Genomic DNA, 27348 nt, shown 5'->3' on the forward strand with positions numbered 1-27348 from the left:
GAGTAGAAACTAATAATTTAGAGCTCTCGGTAAAGATATACCGTTGTAACAATGACATATAGTCCGGTGGCAGGAGGGGGGAATCACCACCCGAAAGGGGACAAATTGCCATCCAACTTTTCTAGACTAGAATTTTCCGTAGATTACGAATATGGAAGGTAATCGATCAGGATAGGAAGCGTTTTCGAGATATAAGGGGTCAAAGTTCAAAATTGACCAATTACAACAATGTATTATGTATATGTATTATAACAAATTTATTGAAGCACAATTTGGTCTTTTATTACATTTTTATGATTATAAGTGTCTATTCAATCACCTTATGAAAAAAAAAATCCTTTTTGATTAAGGGTCAAATGTCAATATTGACCAATCATAGAACGTACCTATAAAACCAAATAAAAACTAATATTTAATAAAAATTGGATGTATTCTCATCCTGTTAATCAATCATACGCAATGTAAAAGAGCAAATACATCATTTCATCAGTTGACATAAGGTCAAATGTCAACATTTTAATACGCGTATTAGTTAACAAATAAATGCAAAGTTGTCCAAACTATGATATTGATGGTTTTACAAGTAATCAAATTATTTGATTAGTAAAGTTATGTTATTTCATTATAATTTTGATTAATATAATTATAATACTGTATTTAATCAAATCAGACTTCGGTCAGGATAGGAAGCGAATAGGAAGAGATAAGGGGTCAAAGTTCAAAATTGACCAATCATAACAATGTATTATATACATATGTATTATAACCAATTTATTAAAGTTCAATTTGGTCTTTTAATACATTTGTATGGTTATAGGTATTGTATGGTGTTATTCAGTCGCCTTATAAAACAAATACTTTGTAATTGAAGGTCAAATGTCAATATTGACCAATCACACAAATTGCATTTAAAACCAAATAAAAACTAACATTTAAGACAAAATGTTATGTTTTATCATTCTGTTAAGACATCTATCAATCATACACAATCAAAAGAGCACATTTATCATTACACAAGTTGACATAGGTCAAAGGTCAACATTTGAACAAATGATATACTAAATAATGCAAAGTTATTCAAACTATGAGATCTATGTTCATAAATGTAATCACGTTATTTGATCAGTGAAGTTATGGTATTTTTATATTTTTTCTAGTGCGCATTATTTTAAATGTTTTAATATAATACTGTAAAATAAATAATAAAATTAATATTATGACGATTAAAATGTTATGATGTTAAAATGTTGCGATGACCTTCAATGATTTGCCACTATACAGTTGCATTTATTAGGGCTACAATATTCGTTTTTGGAAAATAAACTACTATTCATCAGAACCAGAGAATACCAATTCGTACAGGATAGGGCATAGGCAGATCCAGGTGGCCAAACTCAATCCACAACTCACTACACAAACAGACCACAATTTTTATATAGCCACAGATAGTTTGGCCCATTACAGGAAAGAGTTTCCTGTACACAGAGGATTCTAAAATAACCCATATGTATTTGCCCGAATGAACCCTCTAAGGACCCTTTTGGGATCTCTATGTGATGTGCTACATAAGGCCCTGTATTAGAAATTAATATGGGGTAAATAGTTCATAGATGAACTATGGAATAAAACTAAATGTGCACCCTCAATCTTTAAATAACATTTATGGATTTGCCCAAATGAACCCAAGGGCCGATCCTTCATGGACCTTTCGGGGTTCTCTATGTGGGGCTACAAGAGACCCTATATTGGAAATAATGTATGTGGGGTGAAAATGTGGGTTCATAGAGATATAATAAATATCCCTGTACACCCTCGATCATCCATAAGGAACATTTTATGGATTTGCCCAAATTAACCCAAGGGCCGGTCGTTCTCCATGGATGGACATTAAGCCCCATAATGGAAATATAAGGGGTGACACTGTGAGTTCATATAGACAGACGGGGCCCATGGAATAAAGCTGCCTTGCACTCTCGATCCTTAAGGAACACTTATGGATTTGCCCAAATTAACCCAAGGGCCGGTCCTCCATGGATGGACATTAAGCCCCATAATGGAAATATAATGGGTGACACTGTGGGTTTATAATAGACAGGTGGGGCCCATGGAATAAAGTTGCCTTGCACTCTCGATCCTTAAGGAACACTTATGGATTTGCCCATATTTACCCCCAAAGACCGGTCCTTCATAGATGGACATTAAGCCCCATAATGGACATATAAGGGGTGACACTGTGGGTTCATAATAGACAGGCGGGGCCCATGGAATAAAGCTGCCTTGCACTTTCGATCCTTAAGGAACACTTATGGATTTGCCCAAATTAACCCACGGGCCGGTCATCCATGGACATTAAGCCTCATAATGGATAAGGGGTGACAATGTGGGTTTATATAGACAGGCACATGGAATAAAGCTGCCTGTGCACTCTCGATCCTTAAGGAACCGATTTGAATTTTGCCTAAAATGAAACAACAGCAGGTCATCTATTTAGACCCTTCTGTGGTTCTCTACTGTATGTTCAGTTCTACATTTGGCCCCTGTATCGGATCAACGCATTTGGCTACATAAGTTACTGTGTTAGAAATATATCGGGTAACTAAAACTGTAGGTTCCAATATTAAGCCATGGGAAAAGCCTGTCTGTGCACCCTCAATCCTTTTAAAAGGAACCCATATGGATTTGCCAAAATGAACCAAGGGTAACTTCTGAATTCTCTATGAGCCGTACATTCCATTTATTGGAGATACATGGATACCTGATTGAAATTGCACAAATATTTCTGAAAGACATTGTACTGTATAGTAATAGTATTATTCCCCTTCCACACCTCTTTGAATTAAATCCGCCGTGATAGGCTCTTATGTACAGGATTTCAAAGCAATAATCACACTTGTATTTTTCAAACAGTATAATCTATTAGATTGAATAAAAATATATATTATAAACAATTTGCCGTTAGAAATCTCTATGCCATGTCGTTATTTAGATGAGAAAAACAGGTCAAAGGTTAAAATTACAGAAAAATAGGTGTTTCAGTCACTTTTTAAAAAAATGTTGCATTATGGCAAGTATAAACATATATATTGTGAACAATTTGACACCAAAATTGGCTCCTTACGACAAATATTTATTAATTTATGTTTTTATAACCTTATTCAATTATGTCAAAGGTTAATAACCACACTTCCGGTCATTTTCAAGCAATATCATCTGTTACACTGAATATAAATGTATATCTTGGGAACAATTTGCTCCTATTTTTAATTCTCTCCGACCTGCTGTTACTTAGATATAGCAAAAAGAGGTCAAAGGTCAAAATTGCTAACAATGGGGTTTCCGGTCAATTTTACAAAGAAAGTTCTGTTAGAGCTAATATAAACATATACATTGTGAACAATTTGACACCAAAATTATCTCACTACGTCCAGAATTTCTAGAGATATAGCATGTTTTTATATTGGTCAATTTTGAACTTTGACCCCTTATATCTCGAAAACGCTTCCTATCCTGATCGATTACCTTCCATATTCGTAATCTACGGAAAATTCTGGTCTAGAAAAGTTGGATGGCAATTTGTCCCCTTTCGGGTGGTGATATCCCCCCTCCTGCCACCGGACTAATACAATTAGTTTTAGTAAGTTTTGTAAGTTTCATACTTCTAAATGTCGTAATTAGGCCACAGAAAGAGTTTGTTCACTTTCTGATATGGCAGGAAGTGGATTTTCTCACATTGTTGGTAGATCCATTATTTCTCCATGGTAGATCTTAAGTTGACTTTTAAAAAGGGTTTAAAAAGTTCATTCCTTGGTGCTCGATGACAGAAAACGAACTGCAGTGCTACCTGATTTTCATAAGTGGAACGGCAAGTCAGTGAGTGTCCATGGCAGACCCGAGTCCACAAAATGGAAATGGAGCAGGTTAAAGTTACGTAATTACAACCAAAAGTTAATTCATTTTTTGTAGTGGATTATTTTGCCACCTTTTTTTTAGTTCGTTCGACTCGAATATAGTCTTTATTAAATATTTTTTTAAATATTAAACTCGCATTTTTCAAGATCTAGAAAAATAAAGATTTGTACTATTAGAAACAAAAAAAACTTCTTGTATTATTACCGTGATGTTTTGAGATAAAAATTAAGTGTTATAAAATGATAAATAGATTATGAGTCAATTTAGTTATTTTCATAGCCATAAACAGTTATTGTTTTTAGCGTTCCATCACGACTAAAAAGAATGAGTTGAGCATACGGGTCTTGTCATGTTACCGATAGTATCATTAATTTAAACACACGATCAGAGAAAAAAAATACAAGGCGGAATTTGTTTCTACTTTCAATCGTTGCCAGCGGCCAGATATAATTCCCGCGTTATTAGATCGATGCAATTAATGTAATTGGGAAGCGATGCAAACAGATAATGATAGGCGACTTATTGAATAACGCATAATAGGACTATTAGTGATATTATTACTGAATTAGCTCTGATACTTAATTCAAGCTAACGCAACAATGTTGCGGCAAGATTCTTCTTCAGAAAGTGTGAACCGCCCTGTATGATCTATATACGCATGCGTACACAATCACGAAAGGAGAACGCATTCATAACAGTTTATGTTGGAAAATATCATTGACGCGAAAACAACAAAACATTGTCAGTGACACCATAGCTCACACAAAGATTAGCGCGCACATTCAAAAGCCGTTTATATTTTATTCGTGATAGAACGCGTGCGTATCAAATTTTGTATCTCTTTGTGGTATCCCCCAATGCCAATTTTACTCATTTATACGGCTACTACACTTTGTACTCTGTCACCTATAAGCCTAGTAGATAAATTGAAAGTAATAACACTTAAACATAATAAAACATTAGGCGTGTAAATGAAGTGTTTTAAAAGACTAAAGTGAAACGGAAAACAAGACATCGATGCAGTTTTCAGTAAAATTAACTAAATGACTGGGCCTACATTTGATAATTGTTCTAATGATTATAATGTAATTACAGTGAGAATATAATGGAGGTAATAACAAGGTACAGTACATTTTAAATTGCCCATAACCGGTGAACCTGCATTGATAGTCTGTACAGATAATATACATTTTACTGTTGGTTTAAAAGAAAATTAATTCAGCGGTGCGAATAAGTTAAATTGCCATTGTGTGCTTGTTGAAATTCGTTAGTGACATAGAATAAGAACAATGTGCCTGTATAAAATCTGATAAAAATGGTACGCATTTGTACGTGACGCATGCGTATGCCTAAGCACGGTAGTACTACAAGCGGAAGGCTGAAATTACGCAATCTTTCTCTCTGGAATACACACCAAAATGTTTAGGCTTAATTATGTAACGGACCCAAAAACTATACCAAAATATTTTGAATCATATCATCACATAATGATGACAGCGCATGGTCCAATGTTGGTTTTGTATATGATTTTTTTAAACTTTGTCTAACCATAACCAAGCTATTTACCCTTTAAAATTGATTGAAATATAATCTAGGCCTACATGGAATAAATTTATGTTCTGTGTTTTATGATGACGGTTTTTCCGACAGCTCCCCATCAATTTCCTCCAAATTATTGAGAAACACCGATTATTATAAACGCACCATTGGTAATGTGGTTAGGGGTATGGATAATGAATTGAAACTACGCAGTATTTTGATAATTGCAAGTCAGTTCTCATCTGTAATAATCAGCAATGTGTTTCAATTAGAGCCGAATTTTCTCACCTTCAGTCAGCGTGCTTATCCACCCGTGTTTACTTGCATTACGCACGCCTCGTTTCACGACCAGCCAAATTGAAAACGAATTCTCAGAAGGGACTACAACGCAGGTCATCATTATTTCGAAAGCTATGCTGCTTAACGAATACCATCTTACGCCCTACAAATTATATTCTCATTCGTTAATAGTCAACATTTGTTTTCGCACGGTTAAGCCAAATCGTCATATATTTTTGCATAATACAAATGTGATTATTGGAAAGTATAGAAAATGAAATAATAGCCGAGATTAAATAGGAGAGATTTTGAGCAACTTTTAGATGAAATAAAGACGTATGAATAAAATATTGAACCATAAAATATTGTACTTATTAGTAGAAGTTCAATAGTTGGACTATTTTCAAGAAGATGAAACCTCTGTAATTTGATTAGAACCATTTTAATGAGCCATTAGTTATGCATTATTTAATAAGCTAATCCGATTATCGTATATTACGCGACACAATCTGGTGAAGTGTTTTTGTGATGTAGTTCTTCTTCTACGTTGACGCGACTCACAGATCAAGATATCCATTCTACGGCTTCTTCAAATCATATATGGTGCGTTATAGATTTTTTTTGTATATCAATATTGCTATTTGTATTTATTTTGTTGGTGGTGGACATGGGCCAGATTCAACTGGACATACTTGTGGCGTTCACATCGAACTATGGTTAATTAATAGTTAAGTTAATGTAACTAGATAGTGAAAGTTGCCGAAATGAACCACTGCTGGGGTACCTAACTCCGACCATGGAGAAATAAGTTAGTTGCTCCAACTGAAGGACGATTTTCAGCCATCAGAGCAGTTTTAACAAGCCCGGGACTAAATAAAAGTATCGTTCTTTGGGCTCAACAAGCAATGTGACATCTTATCAGGGATAATTTCACTCTTCCCTGTCTTATATAAAAGGATATGTTGTTCAGGACCAAGAACTATTTTTTGTATGGTGTCACCGACAAGTAATAGTGAGCCTGTGTCAAGAGTAAGAGTAATTATAGAGAACCGTCCAGCGGAATTCTTCCTGATAAACTAATGGAAGAATAGAATAAACACTTTTCAGTTATTATTTTCAATCGTCTTTAAAAATTTACACTGACCACATTAACGTTGATAATGATGTAATAATTAAAATATCATTCTACAACATGTTTTCATTGTTGTTTAGAAATGTACTATTATACTGTAAAGTACAGTTATACTGTATTGTAACTTAAGCCAAACGGCAGTCTATATAATAATACATTAGATATCTGAAGGTACTGTACTTTTTTTTAATAAACACTGATAATGTTGCTAATGTTTGCTAAACATTATTAACGTTTTTATGACTACTTTGTTGCTGACTTTAGATTAATTAACTCATAAATTTGTATTTTATTTTGTTTAAGATAGCGATATGAACGCTGGTAATGCTGACTTCGACGAGAATTTCAATAGAAGGAAACAGCGCCGCAACCGGACAACGTTTACAATGCAACAGGTACGTATTTCATCAGATCAGAGATGTTACCACTACAAACGTCTGCGCATTCTAACTCCATTCGGCGACACGATGAACATTTTACAGTTTTGCGTAGTTGTGAAAATAATAGGCCTAAGGACCTTTTTGATAAGGCTACGCATCTGTCGAGTAGAAAAGTCATTTTTACTCAAGTTTAGAAACATACTGAACATGCGCAGAATAAAAGTTAGACCCTCCACAACGCGTATGTGCGAAACTATGTTACTGTTATTTCCTCATTAAATTCACGAGTTGACACATTTTGACGCGGGAGTTCAAACTCTGATTATCGCCACTACTTCTGTACGCGCGCGCCAACATGATACCTGTTTCTTCTAAAGCTCTATCTACACTATCAAACTGTTTGTTATCAAAGTTTGACAAAAAAAGTGTGATGGTATGGTAGTGATATTCTCAAATATGGTAGTGATATGACATCATCATGTCCATTTTTGTCACATAAAGTTTGATAGTGTAGACAAGGCTTTAACTTTGTTATCCTTCCTACCCCCGACCGTCCTAGGTTGACATATCACCGATTCTAATTCACTAATACTACATTGTATAGGCTACTTTGTCACGGTATATCTATAGGTTCACATTTCTTATTCTTCTTTGAAAGTTCATATCTCAGACCTATCACTTGGAAACACCATATTGTTAGAAGGCTAGTATAAATATGACAATGATAATATAACGTTGTTAACAACGATCATAATTAAAATAGTAATTAATTGTTTTGTTTAATTTTTCATCATAATAACATAATTTTTCTATTTTCGTTTATAGGTTTTACTTTTTAATTACCTCCCTTTAAGATATCATCACTTGTCGTTATCTTACTGAGGCTGTAAAAAAGAACTTCTAATTATTATTTTCTAATTAAAACATGAAAATGAAATCATAAAGTAATTAATTTATGATTTATTATGTAGCTTGAAGAGTTGGAGAATGCTTTTACTAAGACCCACTACCCCGATGTGTTCACACGTGAGGATCTTGCCATGAGAATAAACCTTACAGAAGCTAGAGTACAGGTATAATTTTTGTTACATTGTTAATTATGCTCTGTCTACACTATCAAACTTTATGTGACAAAAAAAACGTGATTTCCCCATATATGGACATGATGATGTCATATAACTATCTTATGCATATCACTACCATATTTGGTATGCTAAATGCTAAAACTAGATACATTTATGCTAAAACTAGATACATACTAAAACTAAAATTAGGTTACTGCCTCAATAGACATTTATTTAAATTTAAATGATAAGCTAATAAAGCTAAGATGCTACAACTTAGATACATATACGATTATGCTAAAACTAAAATATGCCTACATGCTAACACTATAGATAAATGCTCAACTAGATATGTACATGCTATAACTAGATATATAAATGCTACAACTAGACATGCTACAACTAGTTATATGCTACAACTAGACATGCTACGAATAGACATATGCTACAACTAGACATGCTACAACTAGATAATATACATGCTACAACTAGACATGCTACGTCTAGACATATACTACAACTAGGCATGCTTACGTCTAGACATATGCTAAAACTAGACATGCTACGTCTAGACATATGCTACAACTAGGCATGCTTACGTCTAGACATATGCTAAAACTAGACATGCTACGGTACGTCTAGACATGCTACAACTAGACATCCTACAACTAGATAATATACATGCTACAACTAGATATATACATGCTACAACTAGATATATACATGCTACAACTAGATATATTATTCTCAGCTGGATACAATATGTGTATTTCATCGATTGCGTTTATCATGTCCACCAGTATGGACAGCGCACTCGTAACGTGTGGTTTCTATCCAGAGAATAGTAGAAGTTCACCAAACTAATTAACGTTACCAACTGTTAATCAAAATTGATATAAGCAACGATTAAAAAAAACCCTAACAACAGAAAATGAATTTGAATGATTATAGCCTATATTACTTATACCCAAGAGTGTTTATAGGACTTCCCACGCTGGACTATAGAGTGACTGTAGGTATTTTTTTACTATTTTCTTTTGACGTGATTTATATACTGTACATCCTTTTGTTTAGCGTTTTAGTTAGTTTGTTTTTAACATGCATTAAATCAATAAGAAATGATGGATTTACATCTCTGTAGACTATTACTAATGACAACAACTAAATCAGCCTGAAAATATTTGGACAGAAGGCACCACGACACGATGTTGCTAATTAACGCTATTTCATAATATGATTAATTACTTCATTATTTCAATAACTTTCCCATTATCATCTTCACTACCGTAACGACATCAAACACTTTTATTTTCGCTATCTATCATCATAAACCTAACGATCTATGGTGCGCCATTAATGACGATTGCTTTTATTATTATTATTAGTCCATTAATTTTCACAACTTCAATTGAGGTTACAAGTTCAGTATGGAAGTTCGTATGCGCACGAGCATTAAGGGGACAAAATGCCGCTTTTAACTCACATAAAATAAAATTAAATTTTAGAAACAATAAAACCATCTCAGTAAAAATTTGAAAAAATAGTATGTGATGAATGTAAAGAAATGGTTAATTGACATGATTAAATTACATGTGTAATATGTTAGATACAATCACAAACACGCTCTGTACGGTTTTTATCAGTTTGGACGCGAGCGTAGGAAGGTTTGTCTTTTTGAGTAAATTTATAATAATTTCACGCAGCCCTCAAAATTGTGTCGCAAGATATTAAATCCTTCATTTATTAAACACGGTATCCATAGAAATTATTAGTAGGCCTACAGTCAATTTTCACAATGCCGGGCACCATTGGAGAGACTGGTCTAATATCTGGTTTTCTATATGCTATTTTGAATTTGTTTTTATGGTGAAAGGTATTTGGTACTCTTTTGACCTCTACAGAAAAAAATATTGTGTTTGGGGGTTGGAGTGGTCCAGAAAGAGTCCAGTATTTGGAAAGTCATGAGTACATTGCAAAGAAGTTTATTTTAGCACTGATTCCCTATTGTATACAGATTTTTAAAATACCTATAGCAAATTAACGATGTTGTTTGAATAAAGTTTATTTTAAAACCATTTAAAAATAAGCTTAAAACACTTACTCGGACGTTTCAATCGCTATTAAAGTTAATTTGAATTTAAATCAAATTAACGGCCACTTTCCCAATTGTATAAGTAAATTGAGGTTAATTGAGCATTTCTTACTAGGCTTAATTTGTCAATTAGTGTTTGTACGTTTGTTGTTTATTGCTTTAATTAACCTTATTAAGAGTTATTTAATTAAAATGGCCTTTACAGCATTGATATAAAAACTTGTTTGTTTGGTTTCCTTAAAGATGCACACTGTTAATTTAACCTGTTTTATAAACACACTTAGTGTTAAATTCTTCATATTTTTTTAACAGAAAAGATGCGGTACCTCCTAAATCTGGTGGTTAAAAAAAGCATATTTTAAGTTTTATTAAAAAGTGTTGACCTGTTTTTCATATAAAAGTTAAGGTATACGGTAGCTATGAAAAATTGGAAAAGAGGAGGACAATAGTAACACAATGCCGTCCCTTCCCACCATCATCCCATCCTTAGTTTACTCTTAAATGATTCCCATAGGCTTACAATTTGAGTATGATAATTCGTGTTTGATCTAATTACTAAAACGGTGATTTAAAGTGGATGAATAATAATTAGCAATGGATTTCATTTGAGACAACAATACAGATGTCAATTTGTCAATTGGCATCATTACAGGTATAACAATTTCTATTGTTTATTATAAAATATAAACCTTTTCAACAACATTGATAATAAATCCACTTGTTTTTAGACAACGGTGGAGCAGAACAAGCGATGATGACTCCCCTTTTTAGAAAGTGGTCCTTTGGATATTAAGTTATGTTACTAAGAGAAGAAATTCACCAACACTCACCATCATATAAATTTGAGGCATCTATTTATTATATAAGTCATGTGACTAAAAAATGTGATGTGCACGATAATGGACACGATAATGTCATATCACTGCCATATTTGGGAATATCATTACCATATTTGAGCACATCACACTTTTTTTTGTCAAACTAGTTTGATAGTGTAAACAGAGCTTAAAGAAATATTATTTTTATTACAAATACCGCCGATTAACGATTGTAAGTCACAGACGATTCAGCATATTTTTGGAATTTTTAAAATGTTGAGATCTCCGTTTCATAACAAATATATCGATTAAAACTATTTGTCCAGTGACTGGCAAAATTGAACTCGTCTTGCGTAAATTAAAACATGTTAACCCTATCCTTCCGAGTATGTAATCTCATTTTAACACTACAAACGTCTTCGTCACTGGAAAATTATAATTTTGTTATCCGTCTGATCCAGTGCAATACAGTATTTATGTTATTTCTCTAACACTTACACAAATTACATTAACTAATTTTCCTTACACAAACTCCGCTAAAGCTAGCGCCGAATGATAGATTAAATAACCGTACAAAATAATTGCGGAAATTCGATTAATTGTACAATTAGATGATTCCTATTAAAATAAGATTCAGGGTCCTACTAACCAATGATAAAATGACAAATCTATTATCAACAGCAATTTGATTGAGAGAAATTTTAGTCACAAAATTGTATAAATAAATTAAGTTGTAATTCGATTACTTAATTAGTTTTACATTCGTATGTTGTTTTTAACGATAGCATTCATGTCGAAAATCCCACACAATGAATGCATTGCCATAGTTACATAATTGTCTTCGTATACATTAAGACACACCCTAAATGATAATCGGAAATGTCGTCATAACAAATGTTACAGCAGAAATATACAGTCAATGCTCGCGTATAATTACATCATCACATAAACGCGCGTAGATTTGTGACATCATAGTCGATGTTTTATGCACGTCATCATTATTAGTATGCGTACCGTTTCTTAATTCAAATATTGTCCTCCTTACTAAAAATGGTCAATTTACAAACAGACCAAAGTTGTATATGTAACTAATAATATATCGGTGGATGAAATTGATTTCAATAATTAGTTGAAACATCGGAATGAAAATATAAATTGAATAATAGTGTACGCACTTACTAAAATGTAATTTCGTATGAATCCTTTGTTTATATGCCACTCTTCTCTGTATTAGTTTTGTTTGGTCATGGATTGCTTATAACTTAATTTCACGCACATCTAATTGATAATTATCGTATATATTACTTTGTGTGTACGGTCTAGTTATTCAGGAAAGTGACAATAGTAATCATGTTGTTACACCCTGCAAAAGAAATAAAATGACAGTGTCATCTCAGCAAGAACATTTAAATCGTCCTAATATCATCGCTTTCGTCGTTCACATCAAAATTGCCACCGTCCTCATTGTCATCAATACCTTCGTTATAATTTCATCCCGTCATCGCTAACACATTTGTCACCGCCGAAATACTCATTGTCACCAACATTACACTCATGTTGACTGCCACCGTCGCGATTGTCGTCATCACAAACCGGACTTGCCAATTGCCAACCGACGACGACATTACATGCTGATTTCCACCATCGTCATCACAAACCATATATGGCAATTGTCACCGTTGCCCTCATCACACTTATGCTTATTGCCACCATCGTCATCACAAACCATATATGGCAATTGTCACCGTTGCCCTCATCACACTTATGTTTATTGCCACCATCGTCATCACAAACCATATATGGCAAGTGTCACATTTGCCCTCATCACACTTATGCTTATTGCCACCATCGTCATCACAAACCATAAATGGCAAGTGTCACCTTTGCCCTCATCACACGTATGCTTATTGCCACCATCGTCATCACAAACCATATATGGCAATTGTCACCTTTGCCCTCATCACACTTATGCTTATTGCCTTTCATGATACTGATTGTCACCGTCGTCACATATCAGACAGTTGTCAACCTCGTCATCACATTCATCGTTATTATTTTTGTCAATCAATGTTGTCATAATTTGCTTCATTTTTATAATCAGCAGCAGTATCTCTCATTATCATCACTCATTATTCCCTCGCTAGTAAACTTCCATTTGCGTCATAATCATATTTTTTTAAATGATATATTATTAATAATAAGTATCTCATCTCTATAATCAATATCTTCAAAAGGTTAGATCTCATTACTTATATTTTATTTATTTATACAAAGACTTTTTTTTATTTTGCATTATAAAACATTAAATCAGTTTCCATTTCAATTCTTACTTATACGTAATAACGAACTATAATATCAATAAACACATGTATTAATAAATAGAGTAAGCAATTAAAAGATATTATGTTTATTTCGGTTTAATCAATTTGTTGAAAGTTATATTGCATTTAAATTAAATTAAGTATGTAATTTTATTCTTCCCTTCTTCGTTTTTTTCTTCTAAATATTACATTATTTGAATGTTTTTCATATTTTAATTCACTATAATTAAAGCAGGAACAAAACCATAATTAAATTATATGTATAATCATGTACAACTGTGTAAATTTGAAATAATAAAACCAAGACACGTGTGTAATTTCTTACAATTTGTCTAAAACATTAAAAACAAAATTAAACTATTAACAAACAATTATGGCGTAAAATTCGTCAGGGACAACAGAGAAAGACATTCTGAAACGCGCGTTCATCCTAATGCTGATTAAAATAATTATTGGTACGGTTTTTCTGCGCGCGCGTGTATTTATGTAATGTCCCGAATTCAATTCAATTCGCTTTAAAGGATGATAGTTTTACACCGAATAATTCAATATAAGACAATTTGTTGTCTATGCCTAATATTATATTGGCATCGAATTTTCAAACGGACGGGCGATTTCCGCTGTGTAAATATAGATTCTACGTAGGACAAGCTACGCGGTTTTCCGCTTAACGTTACCGCTCATCTGTGTAAATTGACTTTTTAAGGTGACTCTCGTGCGTAAAGCCGTTACTGAATTATCTGAAAATATATGCATTTTAAGGTTATTATTTTATTATTGTTTTAGGCCTATGTCAACATAATTATTTTTAAAAGAGTTACATTCATTTTTTCTTAATTATGTTTCATATCATTGTGTTATTACTTTTGTTTTATCATACAGACGTAATAGGAATATTAAAGTTACCACGAACAGTGTAAACAAAACCTATAAAATACAGTTCTCCGAACAACGATTGCAATTTATTTGGAAAACGCATCATGTTGTGACAGGTGTAAATAGTGAACAACAGTACATAATGATGTGTAATTTGTACTATATGATAATGTGACAAGCGGTCGGTACTGATGAACACAACAATAGAACCGCCAGTTAACTTTCAACTAATTAAAGATAATGAACCGGCGAATAAAAGTAAACCATAAAAATAAGTTCAGACTTAATTTAAGATAAGTAGAATGAAATAATGATATCAAAATTCAATAATAAAAAAAACACCAAACGGCGGCAGGTGAATAATTAAACATCATAATTATAAAAGTATCTTTGTGGTTGTGATAATTAAATGTATTTTTAATAGTAGTCTCTACTAAAATATCATCAATTAAAAGTTAAAAGTAGAACAAATGAAACAGCTTTTATATCCATTAAAAAATAAATAAAAGTCTATGTATCACCAATGTCATTTCTAAAACTGTTGTCTTACAAAACAATTCGATATTGGAACTTTGAAATTAATTATTTTTTTATTATATAGAGCCCATATACAATTATGGATTTTGTTATGTCAACTTTTACATCCAGACGGACTCATAATATGATGGAATTAAACTAACCTATTATCGATAAAAGTTAAGTAAAATTTAAAAGATACAAAGATTTTTTAACCACCACCTTTATTCATTCAATGTTTCATTACATAATTTCTAAATATTTTTTACCTTTACTACCTTTTTTCACTATTTTCTGTTTTTCAAAGATACATTATAATAATAATAATCAAATTTTGTGGTAGGTAAAATAGTAGGCCTAAATATTCTACATATTAAAGTTCAATGATTCCTTAAAAACCCGGTGTGAATGGATATATATTAACGATAGAAGTGAAGATTCAGTTTGAGAATCTGTAGAAGCATAAGGTGAAATTATTTTAAACTGCATCATCTGATCCCGTACCACATTCTTTTTTTATTTTCAAAATCGGCAACCTTCAAAGGCCAATCAGAATGTCCTAATTTTACTAACTGAAACGCTCACAAATTACTATATTACGAATCATATCATATCCACGATGTTTTAATAAGACATTTCGACAATTTTACATCGCCGTGGGCATGATCTCAATAGTTTCGACCTACTTCCAATAATAGTATTTTCATTTATTATATCTAGCCTTGTCAAAGTAACTCGATCTTTCTCCAAATAAATGATGGAATTAGAATTGCCGATCATAAATACTGTACCTAATTGACAAAGTAGTTGATTTCTACGCACTTGTCTTTTTGTCCGTCTGTGCGTTTCATCGGTCTTGATGTTGATAGACATATCAATACCAATTCTGAATGAACATTTCAATCAAATCTATAAACGCAAATTATACAGATATCACAGGAAGTAGTACGAAAAACAATTATGTAGGGTAGTGAAACTGAACTGAGTACATATATCTATGAACACTTCGGTATGAGCTCATTGCAAAGACTCCCTATTGTTGGTTTAAATTCTATTTACATTGTCGTTTCCTATCTTTATTTAAACTTGTATGTCTCTCACGGGAGATGTAAACTTTATCAATCTTTCTCGTCCCTCCATAACATAAATTAATTTCAGTTGCAAATAGTTCTGGCCCAGTTAGGACATCATCACAGTGTCACGGACGTATATTTATTAAATAAAACGCATTGATAGTGTCATACCCGTATGATTGTCATGAACAAACGAATTAAAATTTGTGCTTAATGTAATTACGACATCATCTTTTTATTTCGAAGATTCAATATGTTCTTAAATATATAACTTTTATCTCTCAAACCTCCAAAAGGTTTTTGCTTCTTAATTGCTTATAAAAATAATGGTCTACTACACACACAATGTACAGTAATGTACACTGTTGGCCTTTCTGGGATGAAAAGGCCTATTACACAAGTTTAATTCGCAGGCCTAAGGGTTGCCTCATTTTCATTTGTTGCAGTATTTTGAAAAATTAACCATAAGCAAAATGAGACACGTGACAATAACTGTTTCTTTTACTTAAATTTTGTGATAAATGATACGTTTTTTTGTTTTTAATTTTTCTATATATATTTTTTTAGGTTTGGTTTCAGAATAGACGAGCAAAATGGCGAAAACATGAGCGAATTAAGCAAGAAAAGAAAGTGGACAGTGTTGATTCGTCAAATGAAACGGTACATGGTGGCGCTATATCATTAGTACCTCAGACCGATTCTACACCAGTAAATAGTACTTTATGTGAGAAAGAAGAAATCAGAAGAGAGCACTCAGACGATGATAGTCAAGTTCTTAGTAAAGATGGTATTGATAGAATGTCTTCTTACTTAAATCGACCAGTAATGTTAGGCGGGCCAATACCATATGATAAGTAAGTGAGATAATACGACAACTTATTCAGTGTAGATACTTTTCTGTATCAATCAATTCACCTGTCTTTAAATCATTCATTATTTTGATTTAAAACATACCTACTGTTCTAAAGTAAACTTTCCTCTGTTTTCATCTTAAATCATCGTCGAAGAAGCCGTCAACAGCTGATCATTCAACAACCCTACCAAAACCTTTACAAAATACTCACCTGAACGTTAATTATGATCAAATACGCCCAGGTGTCTTTGCGGCTTTTTGATTGGCTAATTGTGTATAACATTATACTGTAGGTTGATAAATAAAGCTGGTTGATAATAATGCATTAGGTTGAAAACAAACTACAATCACCTTTGACACCTGATAATAGATTGATGTCTAGACCAACATTACTAAGCGAATGAGGATAAAACAGCGATTACGGTGTAATTGAATTATATAAGTACTTGTTAAACATAAGATTAGAAAAGATAACATTTATTGGCGGAACATGTACTTTTATCCTGAAATTTAAGTTTAGGCCTATGGTTAAATATATGTGATCATGATAGTACTCGGGTTTTGTGTACGTACGTTATCCCATGGAGAAATAAGTTAGGATCTCCATGGTTATCCTGAAATAGTGCGCAATACCACAATGACGTTGACATGATATAGTACCTGACATTTATGTACATACTCATTTTAGTTTCTACGCGACATGACGTGTGTACGTGATCTTGATAGTTGTGTATTTATGTATCTGTCTGTAATTAACAAAATGGATTTCTGACTCTAAAATAATGTATCAATATTTATTTATTTTGTTCATCTACAGAACTGGTTTTAGACCATTAAGTTGGTTAAATGGCCTTCACCCTCTCGTGGCTACGCCTTATGCAACCCAGCTAATGACGTACGCAGCTAGAAAAGGTAAAAAGAATATCAACAAACATGTACATTGTCAGATGGTGCGATTTGATCACCATCGTAAACAAACTGAAAAACCATCTGTATACATAGTAACAAACAAAAAGGCGTTTCTACCTTCTCTTTTCAAATTATAAAAATGCCTACTACAGTGGTTCTTTCATATTTAATATGGTGCAAAGTGAGAGTCGTGAATCAGATGTTTTAAAACATCTGATTCACGACTCTCACTTTGCACCAATTCCTAGCATGTAGTAAATGCGAACCACCGATTTGGTACCTTTAGAGTTAATTCACTTTCGTAATTAATTGACACATAGGTTTTACACGTGTCATGTTATACCTTTAGATGGAACTTATACTAATAATAAAAGATGTTTATACATCTAGACTTGTATTTAACTGACTTGCAAGTTAGATAGTATCTGGTGACAGCTGAATAATTAGGTGGTTAAAGTTAATTTTTAGAGAAATTGTTTTAAAAAAGCCACCATCAAAAATATTGTGATTTTTTTTTTCCAGGACCCTATCAGCACTTATTACAAAGGTATCCACAAGCACTATACTCTCCTTCATCAACGATGGTTATCACGAAAGAACATGAAAAAAGATCAACAAGTCTTGCTCTTCTTCGCATGAAAGCACGTCAACACTCTGAGGCAATAGTTAAATCTTCAGCGATACCTGGTTCACCTTCTGACACAGGTGACGCGTCATAGACGGATTGAAGACTTCCAGTTCTTTTAAAATTAGTTTCAAATTAATGTTTGTTTGATTTTAAATATGTAACATCACAATTTAAAGCTAAAAAAAAATTGCGAATGTATGAATAACGTACCAATCGACTACATTGAATTTCATAGACGTGAACATAAACAGTATACCAGTGAAAACGTAATCATATCGAAAATATTGTCGGGTATAACTTAGAAAAGTGGAGAAACAGAAGTAAAACTTTAAGAATCTGAGCACATGTGTGCGTTGCGGCTGGCGATGAAGAAGAGGGTGAAGTGTATGAGACGCCAGCCGTGCAAAATGCGATCGGTGTGTGACGCCACAAATCGTGCGATTTCTTCCCTTTTCCTGAGTAAACAAAGGGCAATATGTTTGTCTATTATGTATCTATCGGTTTGTACAGCCGTCTATTATTGCATACGAAATCGAATCGAAATTAGGAAAATAAAATACAAGAAAGGCCAACACATTGCCAAAAGTCAACAAGCACGTATAGAATGTTACAGTTTATGGGAACTGATGCTATATTCAATTAAAACAAATATAACACTGTTTATTTATATGAAATATGTATGAAATAGTCTGTTGATAGATGAGATAATAATACATATAGTGGATGTCTATTATGTAATATTGTTTGTACATAAGTTACTTTATTGTAATAATATCAAGAGCCCAGTTGCCTCTCTCCACCGCGCTGAATACTAGCTACACCATTATGTTATAATTATATGTTTCTATAATGTTTACAGCGCATTTAGAGCTTGCTTATATGCGTTATATAAAACTTGAGTATGACTAGGATGAAAGAAAAGACGTAGCGCACAACGTAAGCAATTTGACCAATCACTAGCGACGGATTAATCCTAACTGTCGCTTGTCATTGGTCAACTTGCTTGTGTTGTAATTACGTCTTTGCGTGGCGTTGTGGGAACGAAACTTAACTATTATCACATGAGATACGCGCAAAGATTACCTTCTGGTATGTAATGGCCGGCACTCGCGTGTCGCACGGGTATGGCACGCGTGTGTCACTTAACGCATGATTGTTTTAACAGTATTGTACATTATTTGGAAAGCTGCGCTGTTGAAACTAGTTTGATGTTTAAAAGTCCAGCCATCTGCAACAGCTGCTGCAAGTGCGCTTTTTCTTATTAGTAATATGAGACTAATTGCATACCAATCTGTTTGAGTTTTTACCACGTGTTGTTCACAACCTCATATTATTTTTCGTGTATAACGAGAATAATAAAATTAACAGTAACATGTCCACTTCTTGGAACTACATTTTTTTAAAAGTGATAACATTGTAACCGTTTATTTTATTGACGATATTACCGTCGTCGTATTGCGACCGAGTTTGTTGAGCGTTCTTGATCTAAAGCTCTGTCTACACTATCAAACTTTATGTGACAATATGATGTGCCCATATGTGGACATGACGATGTCATATCACTACTATATTTGAGTATATCACTACCATATTTGGGCAGATTACAATTTTCTTTCAGACTAGTTTGGTAGACAGAGCTTTACGTCGGTAATCGACCAATGAACGTTTACTGATAAATGACGAAATGCAAAAATCTTCATACCTATAGTATAAAAATAACTGGTTTCAAATGTGTAGTTTAAAATGTTACTCGCAACCTACGAAAAAAAATGTTACTGCTAGTGCACCGTCTGCAATAAGCGCGCCTAATTTGAAACTCACCATGTGACTGCCATCCATGCTTCATGCGACCGGAAAGCCAAAAATACTTTTCGTATAAACGATGCAGAAAAATGTAATTATTCATTATTTGTTTTCCGCTAAATTATTGAATGTGTATTAGGATTGGAGACTATTGATGCACCATACTATAGTTACTGTATACCATAATGCTGTGACGTATAATAACCAGTAGACCTACATTTTATCCAGGTTCACCTGTACTTTCCACAAAAAACTGGTATTATCATCACTACAAATACAACTATAATAATAAAAATACATTGTTATTAGTATTATTATTTTAACAAAGGTTTTGTATCTCCTGATTTCTCCTAGTGATTTTAATTTGTGATTCACCGTGTGCGTAAAGTGTATGGGGTAAAAAAGCTCTGCGCTAGCTAGCTAAAAATGACATAATAGCGCTAGCTAGTGGTGGTTATTTTGTGTCCTGTATAGGTTTATTATATTGAATGCAATACTGTTTATAAATGAATGAATCTCATGGCAACTTAATTAGACTTTTATTTATGTATATAACATTGTTTTCCATGTTTTATATTTAAAGTATGTTGCTGCTTTTTAATAAATTTTAATCTTATGAACTTCCAAATGTCTAAATTTGGATCAATTGTGTGAATAATGATTACATTTTGCCAACCAAAGGAATACAAATCAAACGCACTGTAGGCGTGGACGTGTCTACAAAAAGTAGGCCTACCATATGTTACAACTGTCCCGCTTTTGGCGGGAATGTCTCGCTATTTGATGTTGTGTCCCGTTGTTCCGCCCAACCCATGAAATGTCACGCGTTGAAGAAATAAATAGATAGATACTTTTTTAAAGCAAATAAAAAGTTCATAGCAAAAAAACTTAACTTTATAGTATCAGGACTGTTTTATTATCAGCGCAGCATTTATTGTTACTTCCATTTTCACAATTAATAATACTTTAGATGATTATCTTATTATTATGCATCTCGTGATATTTTGTTGACACATGTAAATATTTTTCGAGTTGAAAATAGAGCAGTCAATTTTTCATCGAATGAAATATTCTCTTCATTCAATGACAAAACATTTATTATTTGGTTTTTCGCACCGCGGCTTTAGCCAGCTATGTCCCAAGAGGGCATATTCATTCAGAAGCTATATCAGAGCGGTAGCTATAGTTCTAGAGGTTGACGTTTTTGATAATTTGTAAACTAGGACGGGTCATTCTCAAATTACAAACCCTAAAGCACGTCTATAAAACATTTGCTGATAAATATAGTATTATTGAGATGCATGTAGGCCTAGACGGTAATCTGTAAAATCTTGTTCAATAAATAATGATACTATTGTTCTTTCTGTCAGCCTAGGCCGGTATTATAATAATTCACTTTCAAAACTTTATTTGGCTGTATAGGCCGGTATTTATAATGACTTCCATTTGACTGTCAATCTAGGCCGATATTATAAATACTGTTAGATAATCATTGAATTATGATCAAAACAGTCAATAGTAAGTTTTTGTTTGTAATATAGGATACAATTTGTTCACACTTGAATGTCCCATTTATCACTTGTTGACATCTAGGCTTGATGAAGTGACCCCCAGACTTGATCTTAGCAATAAAATAAACTAAAGTGACAGAAATTGAGTCTGTTTAGTGGTCTAAAATTGGCTTTAATATTATTATTTAGACATCATTTTTATTTAAATCATTTAATAAGCACATCATCTTTTACAGATTCAGTATTGTTTATTTTTCAATTTCAATTGCACAATTATGACATACCAAAGTATTGTTGTATTGTACTTCAAATACAAAAGTTATTCACTTCCGTAAAAAAAAAGAAATTATTCACTTATAAAAAAAAAAAACTGTTATGTCAACAAGCGAGCGGCGTTTTTTGTAAGAAATATTTCTTGTTAGTTTTTCATCTTTCGCTCACAGCAGAGCAAAATTGAAATAAGGCACGCATGGCGTCTCATACCCTCACTACTAAAATTAAACATGGCAGAAAACGAAGCAGCTAAAAGGAGGGATGCAAGACGTCGTAAAATTCTTCAAAGTTCAGAAGAACGGATGAAAAAAATAGCCGGTATCGCTTCAGTTGATGCTATTAGTGATAATGGTGTGTATTTGTTTATTATTTATAACGTCGATTAACCAAATTGAAGCTAATAATTAAAGTGGTAGGCTGCGGTTGCCAGGCTGCGGTTGCCAGGCCATGCTACATCATGCAGGATGGGCATCATTAGTGTTGAGCTAGCTCTAGGCCTAGCTTGGCGAAGTGGCACATGGCCACAGATAGTTTCGGCCCACAACCGATTTCTATGGCGCGCCAATCACGCATTAATATTAGAAAGTATAGTTATCTCAGATTGTACAATATTTTTAACTTAAAAGTTTTAACTATTAACAGTTACAATTTAAATGTTCTATAAAAATACATTTATTACAAATTATTGTATACTGTGAAGTACATTAGAAATATATATTACAATTTCATTTTGCTTTTTTATTGTTAATATGTTGTATCTTGTATATTAAGTCGGCCTAATCCAGCAAAGTACCGTCCTACCTACAACTACTACTAGGCCTACTACTACTAAGAGAGAGGCCAAAGAATTCCAGTAGTGGCTACTAGCCAATAGAATCATAGGCCTATCGTACATTTGATTAATTAGAATCTGTTAAGTGTTGTATATTACATAGCCTATGTAAATACGTGAACGTGATCGGTTGAAACTGCATCACATGACTACTGCTGCGAGGATCGTAAATCGTATATATTTCCTCGAGTACGATGATATTGACTGAGTAATTTTCGCGTGATTATCGTTTCCCTGTCATTAAACAATAAACATATAAAATCCAGTAAATTCTCGAGTACGATGATATTGACTGTGTAATTTTCGTGTGGCAACACTCGCGTTTGGCGATAAATAAACAAAAGTCATCTACTGAGACTTGAACTCGCAAAGATTAGTCCACATCATCACGATACAACGTTTTACCCGCTGCGCCACATAACTTGCTTGAAGAAATTAATCAACTAAACTATTTAAACTATGCATACATAGCGCCCTCATTTGTTATTGCCCTCTATAGATGTGAAGAAAGACTGTTTGTGACTGGTCAATGCTCGCGGTAGTAACCTGGTACACGCGGAGCGCTGAACATCTGGTGATTCGGCTCGAAGAAGATGAATTATTATTTATTCGGCTTACCTGATAATAACAATAGGTCTATTATTATTGTAGGCTTATTGATGGAAATTCTTCTGTTATTATTTAAACGACCTAGTGAATATTTTATTGCCAAGGAATCATTCATTAGTAATTATCTGTATATTATTCTTCGCAAGGTAAGGTGAATGCAACGCCTACTATAGGCAGGCTTATTACATAAAGGAGGCCTAGCTACCCGACCCAGTAGATATTCTACTTGTTGTTGGCTATATAATATAACAGATATCGCCTTTTACAGGTATATCGGTAAAATATAAGATTTCATATCCACTCGGGAATGATATTATGCTCTCGAGAATTATATTTCGCTCAGCTAGCGCTTCGGGAAATATATATTCACTCAAGCAAAATATCATTCCCTCGGGGATGTCAAATCTCATACTGTATTTTACCTCTAAGCAGGCAATATCTGTATAATATTTCCAAATTAAATAAAAAATATTGATAAAGACTGTAAGTTGGTGAGAATCATTCATTCTGTTGTACATCATTAACCAGGCAATGTTTATTGATTAGCTTTTTATTTTATAAAACAATAGAAATGTGATACGGTAATATTTATTGTCATTTACACCATTTTGTATTCATCATGTTAATTTATTAATACTAAATTTATTTTATAGATGGAGACCACAGAAATAAAGTTGAAAAAACTGAAGAAAATACATGTTTGCACAATGCGATTGATGACAAATCTGCAAACAGAATATTAAAAGATATACAGGGAGATGGAGGAGGAGGAGGAGGAGGAGGAGTAAGTGAAACAAAGGATAAAAACAATCAGAACTCAACAGATGAAGTCAGTGAAAATATGACTTCAAAAGAACAATTGTCTGATGAACAATCAAGTAATGAAACACACAAAAATAATGAGGTTATAAAGTGGCTTGCAACACGAAACAGTTTGCTTGCAGTTGGGTTGGGAGTACTTTTAAGACTTATTCTGGCTCTCAACATTGCAGTTATTAACAAACAGGTAATTATTAAATTATTATAATTATTAAAAAGTCAATACAATATATACTCTTTAAGCGTAAAATCCATTTAGAAAATCAGTCTAGAATGGAAACCAGTGATTCTATTACAATACAAGGTTGTGTCCAGTTTTTGCATGTTTTTTGTTTAGCATACCATACAGTAAATTAGGTCTGAAAAATCTTGTTCAATAATGAGGGATTACATTCTTATTTTGGTAACTGAATCAATGATAATTTGGAACTCTTCAAAATTTCTCATAAAAACAGGCCTTTTCTTTTGAGGTGAGCGAGTGCGATCACTCACCTAACACACTCCTAAACTGCCCCTTGAGGAGTGTGATTTACTTGAAACACACTTAAATTTGGTAAACTTCTACTTCACACCAAAATACAAACGACACACCTACAGCACCCATGAATGTATTGAGGAGTGCAATTTGTAGCACACCTACATTTTTAAAAAGACAAGGCCTGCAAAAATATCTTTTATTCATCAAATTATGGTAAATAAATTTCAATTGTAGAATCTTATTACACTTACTGTATCATTTTTTTTCTTGCAGTCTGTTGTCAGTGTTTTTATCATTTCCTATACCATATGGGTGATATACAGTCCATGGAATGAAGTAAGTGTTTAATTTTCTTTCTTTAAATGATTGATCTATCCAAAATATAATATACAATAGCAACATGCTAAAAAAATAAATTTTTTTCTACTTTCTGAAGAACATATGGTATTCGTTTTTAAAAAGCAAAGTAGGCTACAAATAAAGTACAGAAATAATTCAGAGGAAATGATAGGCATACTAGGAAAAACACTAAAAATATAATTAGAGGGGGCTCACTCTTTCTAGGTTACATAGTTGAATAAGAAAATTATTACCTTTTAGCAAAATATTGCATTTTAATTGTAAATGTGCTTTTTGTTTAATACTGAACAAAATACTGAATTTAGATTTCTAAAATTGTTTGTGGATCAAAAATGTTAGATGCCATCCTTATTAATATTAAAAATAAATTTCTGAACATTTTAGAAAACCATACTGTTTATTTTTTTAGCTACCACAAATGTGTCCTCTGTCCATCTCCACTCTGTATGTTATAATAATACATTCTTTTTTTTCAGCTTGTTCGACCATCTCGACCAATACCACTGCCTGGCTTGATAACAACCTTACTCTTAGCTTACGTTCAAAATCCAACACTTGCTTTCATTTCCAACATTTTTAACACTGTAACAGAGATAGTCACAAATTTTGCTCTCTTTTTATTTACTTTTGTATGCACTCATTATTTGTTAGAAGTAGTAGTAGTAGTTACATGAAAGATTATCTTTTGCCTCTTGGCTGACAATTGAAATATTGTTCACCCGATTCTCTGTAATGTATCTATATTTTTCCAGTATTATAGAAAAATGGGATAATACAGCATAACATGTGTTTCACATAATCAGCTAGTATCATAGATGAAAACCTAACCCTTAACTTACAATAACCTTTACATGATACAGGCATCACTTTGTGATACACATGAGATGCTGTATTACTGAATGTTTCTATGATACTAGGAAAATATTGAGAACTCGTTAATATTGAAAGCCTAGTCAATATTGAAAGCCTAGTCTACACTAGCAAAAGTGTGTAATTAAACATTTTTAATTTGTAAACATTTTAAACAGGGAGTTTATAACAGAGTACTATTTCAATTAGAGAAAAAAGCACAACATTTTTTTAATGCCTTTTATTATTAGTATATGGATTTGACCTCAAAAAGGTACAGCAAAAACAAACAAAAAAACATGAAATTTTGTTTGAGGGCACTGCTTACTGTAGTACAATGTTATTTCCCCTCTGTGCTTTTCATAAAATTCATTCCAGTAGTGGTGAGTGGCCAAGCGGTTAAGACAGTGGAACCGTAATACCTTGCTATATTAACATCGGCAAGGGTTCGAGCCTCACTCGGTCCATGGTTCTGGTGGTAGAACGAGTCTTCTCGGATATAGACTATAAATTGGTCTAGTGTACACATCTGGCTCATGTGCACTTTAAAGAACCTAGTACATCTTTCGAGACGAGTAGGGGGTTACCCCGGTGTACTAGTATACCACTGTCACTCATCAAGAGGGCCCCTTAATTGTCAGCATGCGCTGTTTAGGGTCACCCTCTATAAATAAGGTGTACTAAAAAATAACCACCAGTGTTCGTACTGTATTTTTTTTTAGACAGGGGAACTTTGTAAGTTTTATCATGTTAGTGGGACTGTGTAACTTACCATGTAGCTCAGCAACTTTTACTGTTAGGAAGTTACTGTGCTGCTTGTACCTTGTTTGAACTTTCTAGCTAGTCCCTACTTTAGTTTTAGCCAGGTTTTTTTTTAATCAATTTGTAAGAATTAATATAAATTATCTTGAAATCAATTAATTAATTACACAGCTCCAATTAGCAAGCACATAATAAGATACATATTTCCGTTGGTGGTGATGCAAAATCAGACAAGCCTTTTTAAAAGTGGTGCTACAGGACTGAGGCATTTATTACAATTCACAGTTTTCTTACAATAAAATGTACTTTTTCAGTTAAGTACATATTAAAGGATTTTCCTTAACTGGTAGGTAGGATTGTTTTGACTAAAAGGAAGTTAGATTTTGTGTTTATATCAAAACACTTATAACAATTGGTGGCGCCAGTGCACTTTCGCACCTGTCTTGTATTTCGACTAGACAACTGGATAAGTTATCGATAAAGTTTAATATAATTCACAAAACAATGGTCTTTAATTGAGGTGTCTATTATACATACAGAGGTTTATTAATTATTGTTATTTATTATTACTGTAAAATCTTTCATATTTTGTGTATTTTTTTCTTTTTAAGCCTTATTCATGTTGTTCATACTGCCATTAAAAAAAGTCTCTTTTTAACTTCA

At 33.0% G+C, this 27348-nt stretch overlaps 2 protein-coding genes and 1 long non-coding RNA gene across 6 annotated transcripts in view; 2 read left to right on the forward strand and 1 right to left on the reverse strand.

The window, feature by feature from the left end:
• Positions 1–17051, reverse strand: part of LOC144844548 (uncharacterized) — a 37329-nt gene extending 20278 nt beyond the window's left edge. For 2 of the 4 annotated variants that reach the window (XR_013612437.1, XR_013612436.1), the window contains exons 1-3: positions 16954–17051; positions 15718–15835; positions 12393–12576 (exon numbers count right to left, since the gene is read on the reverse strand). This is a non-coding gene — a long non-coding RNA (uncharacterized LOC144844548). The remainder of the gene's footprint in view (positions 1–12392; positions 12577–15717; positions 15836–16953) is intronic. The other 2 variants (XR_013612439.1, XR_013612438.1) reach the window with 2 other exon arrangements.
• Positions 1–19764, forward strand: part of LOC144844547 (dorsal root ganglia homeobox protein-like) — a 35997-nt gene extending 16233 nt beyond the window's left edge. Inside the window, exons 3-7 of the mRNA XM_078701503.1 lie at positions 7163–7254; positions 8211–8312; positions 16567–16853; positions 17670–17764; positions 18284–19764. Coding sequence (XP_078557629.1) covers positions 7163–7254; positions 8211–8312; positions 16567–16853; positions 17670–17764; positions 18284–18480 — 773 coding nt within the window. The 3' untranslated portion in view covers positions 18481–19764. The remainder of the gene's footprint in view (positions 1–7162; positions 7255–8210; positions 8313–16566; positions 16854–17669; positions 17765–18283) is intronic.
• Positions 19765–22195: 2431 nt separating this feature from the next.
• On the forward strand, positions 22196–27348 carry LOC144844622 (uncharacterized). The gene is made up of 4 exons (XM_078701619.1): positions 22196–22327; positions 24071–24423; positions 24988–25050; positions 25551–27348. Exons 1-4 carry the CDS (start codon positions 22207–22209, stop codon positions 25746–25748), a joined length of 735 nt encoding a protein of 244 aa, XP_078557745.1. The 5' UTR covers positions 22196–22206; the 3' UTR covers positions 25749–27348.

This window comes from Antedon bifida, chromosome 6, assembly GCF_963402885.1.
Source record: "Antedon bifida chromosome 6, ecAntBifi1.1, whole genome shotgun sequence".
NCBI lineage: Eukaryota > Metazoa > Echinodermata > Crinoidea > Comatulida > Antedonidae > Antedon > Antedon bifida.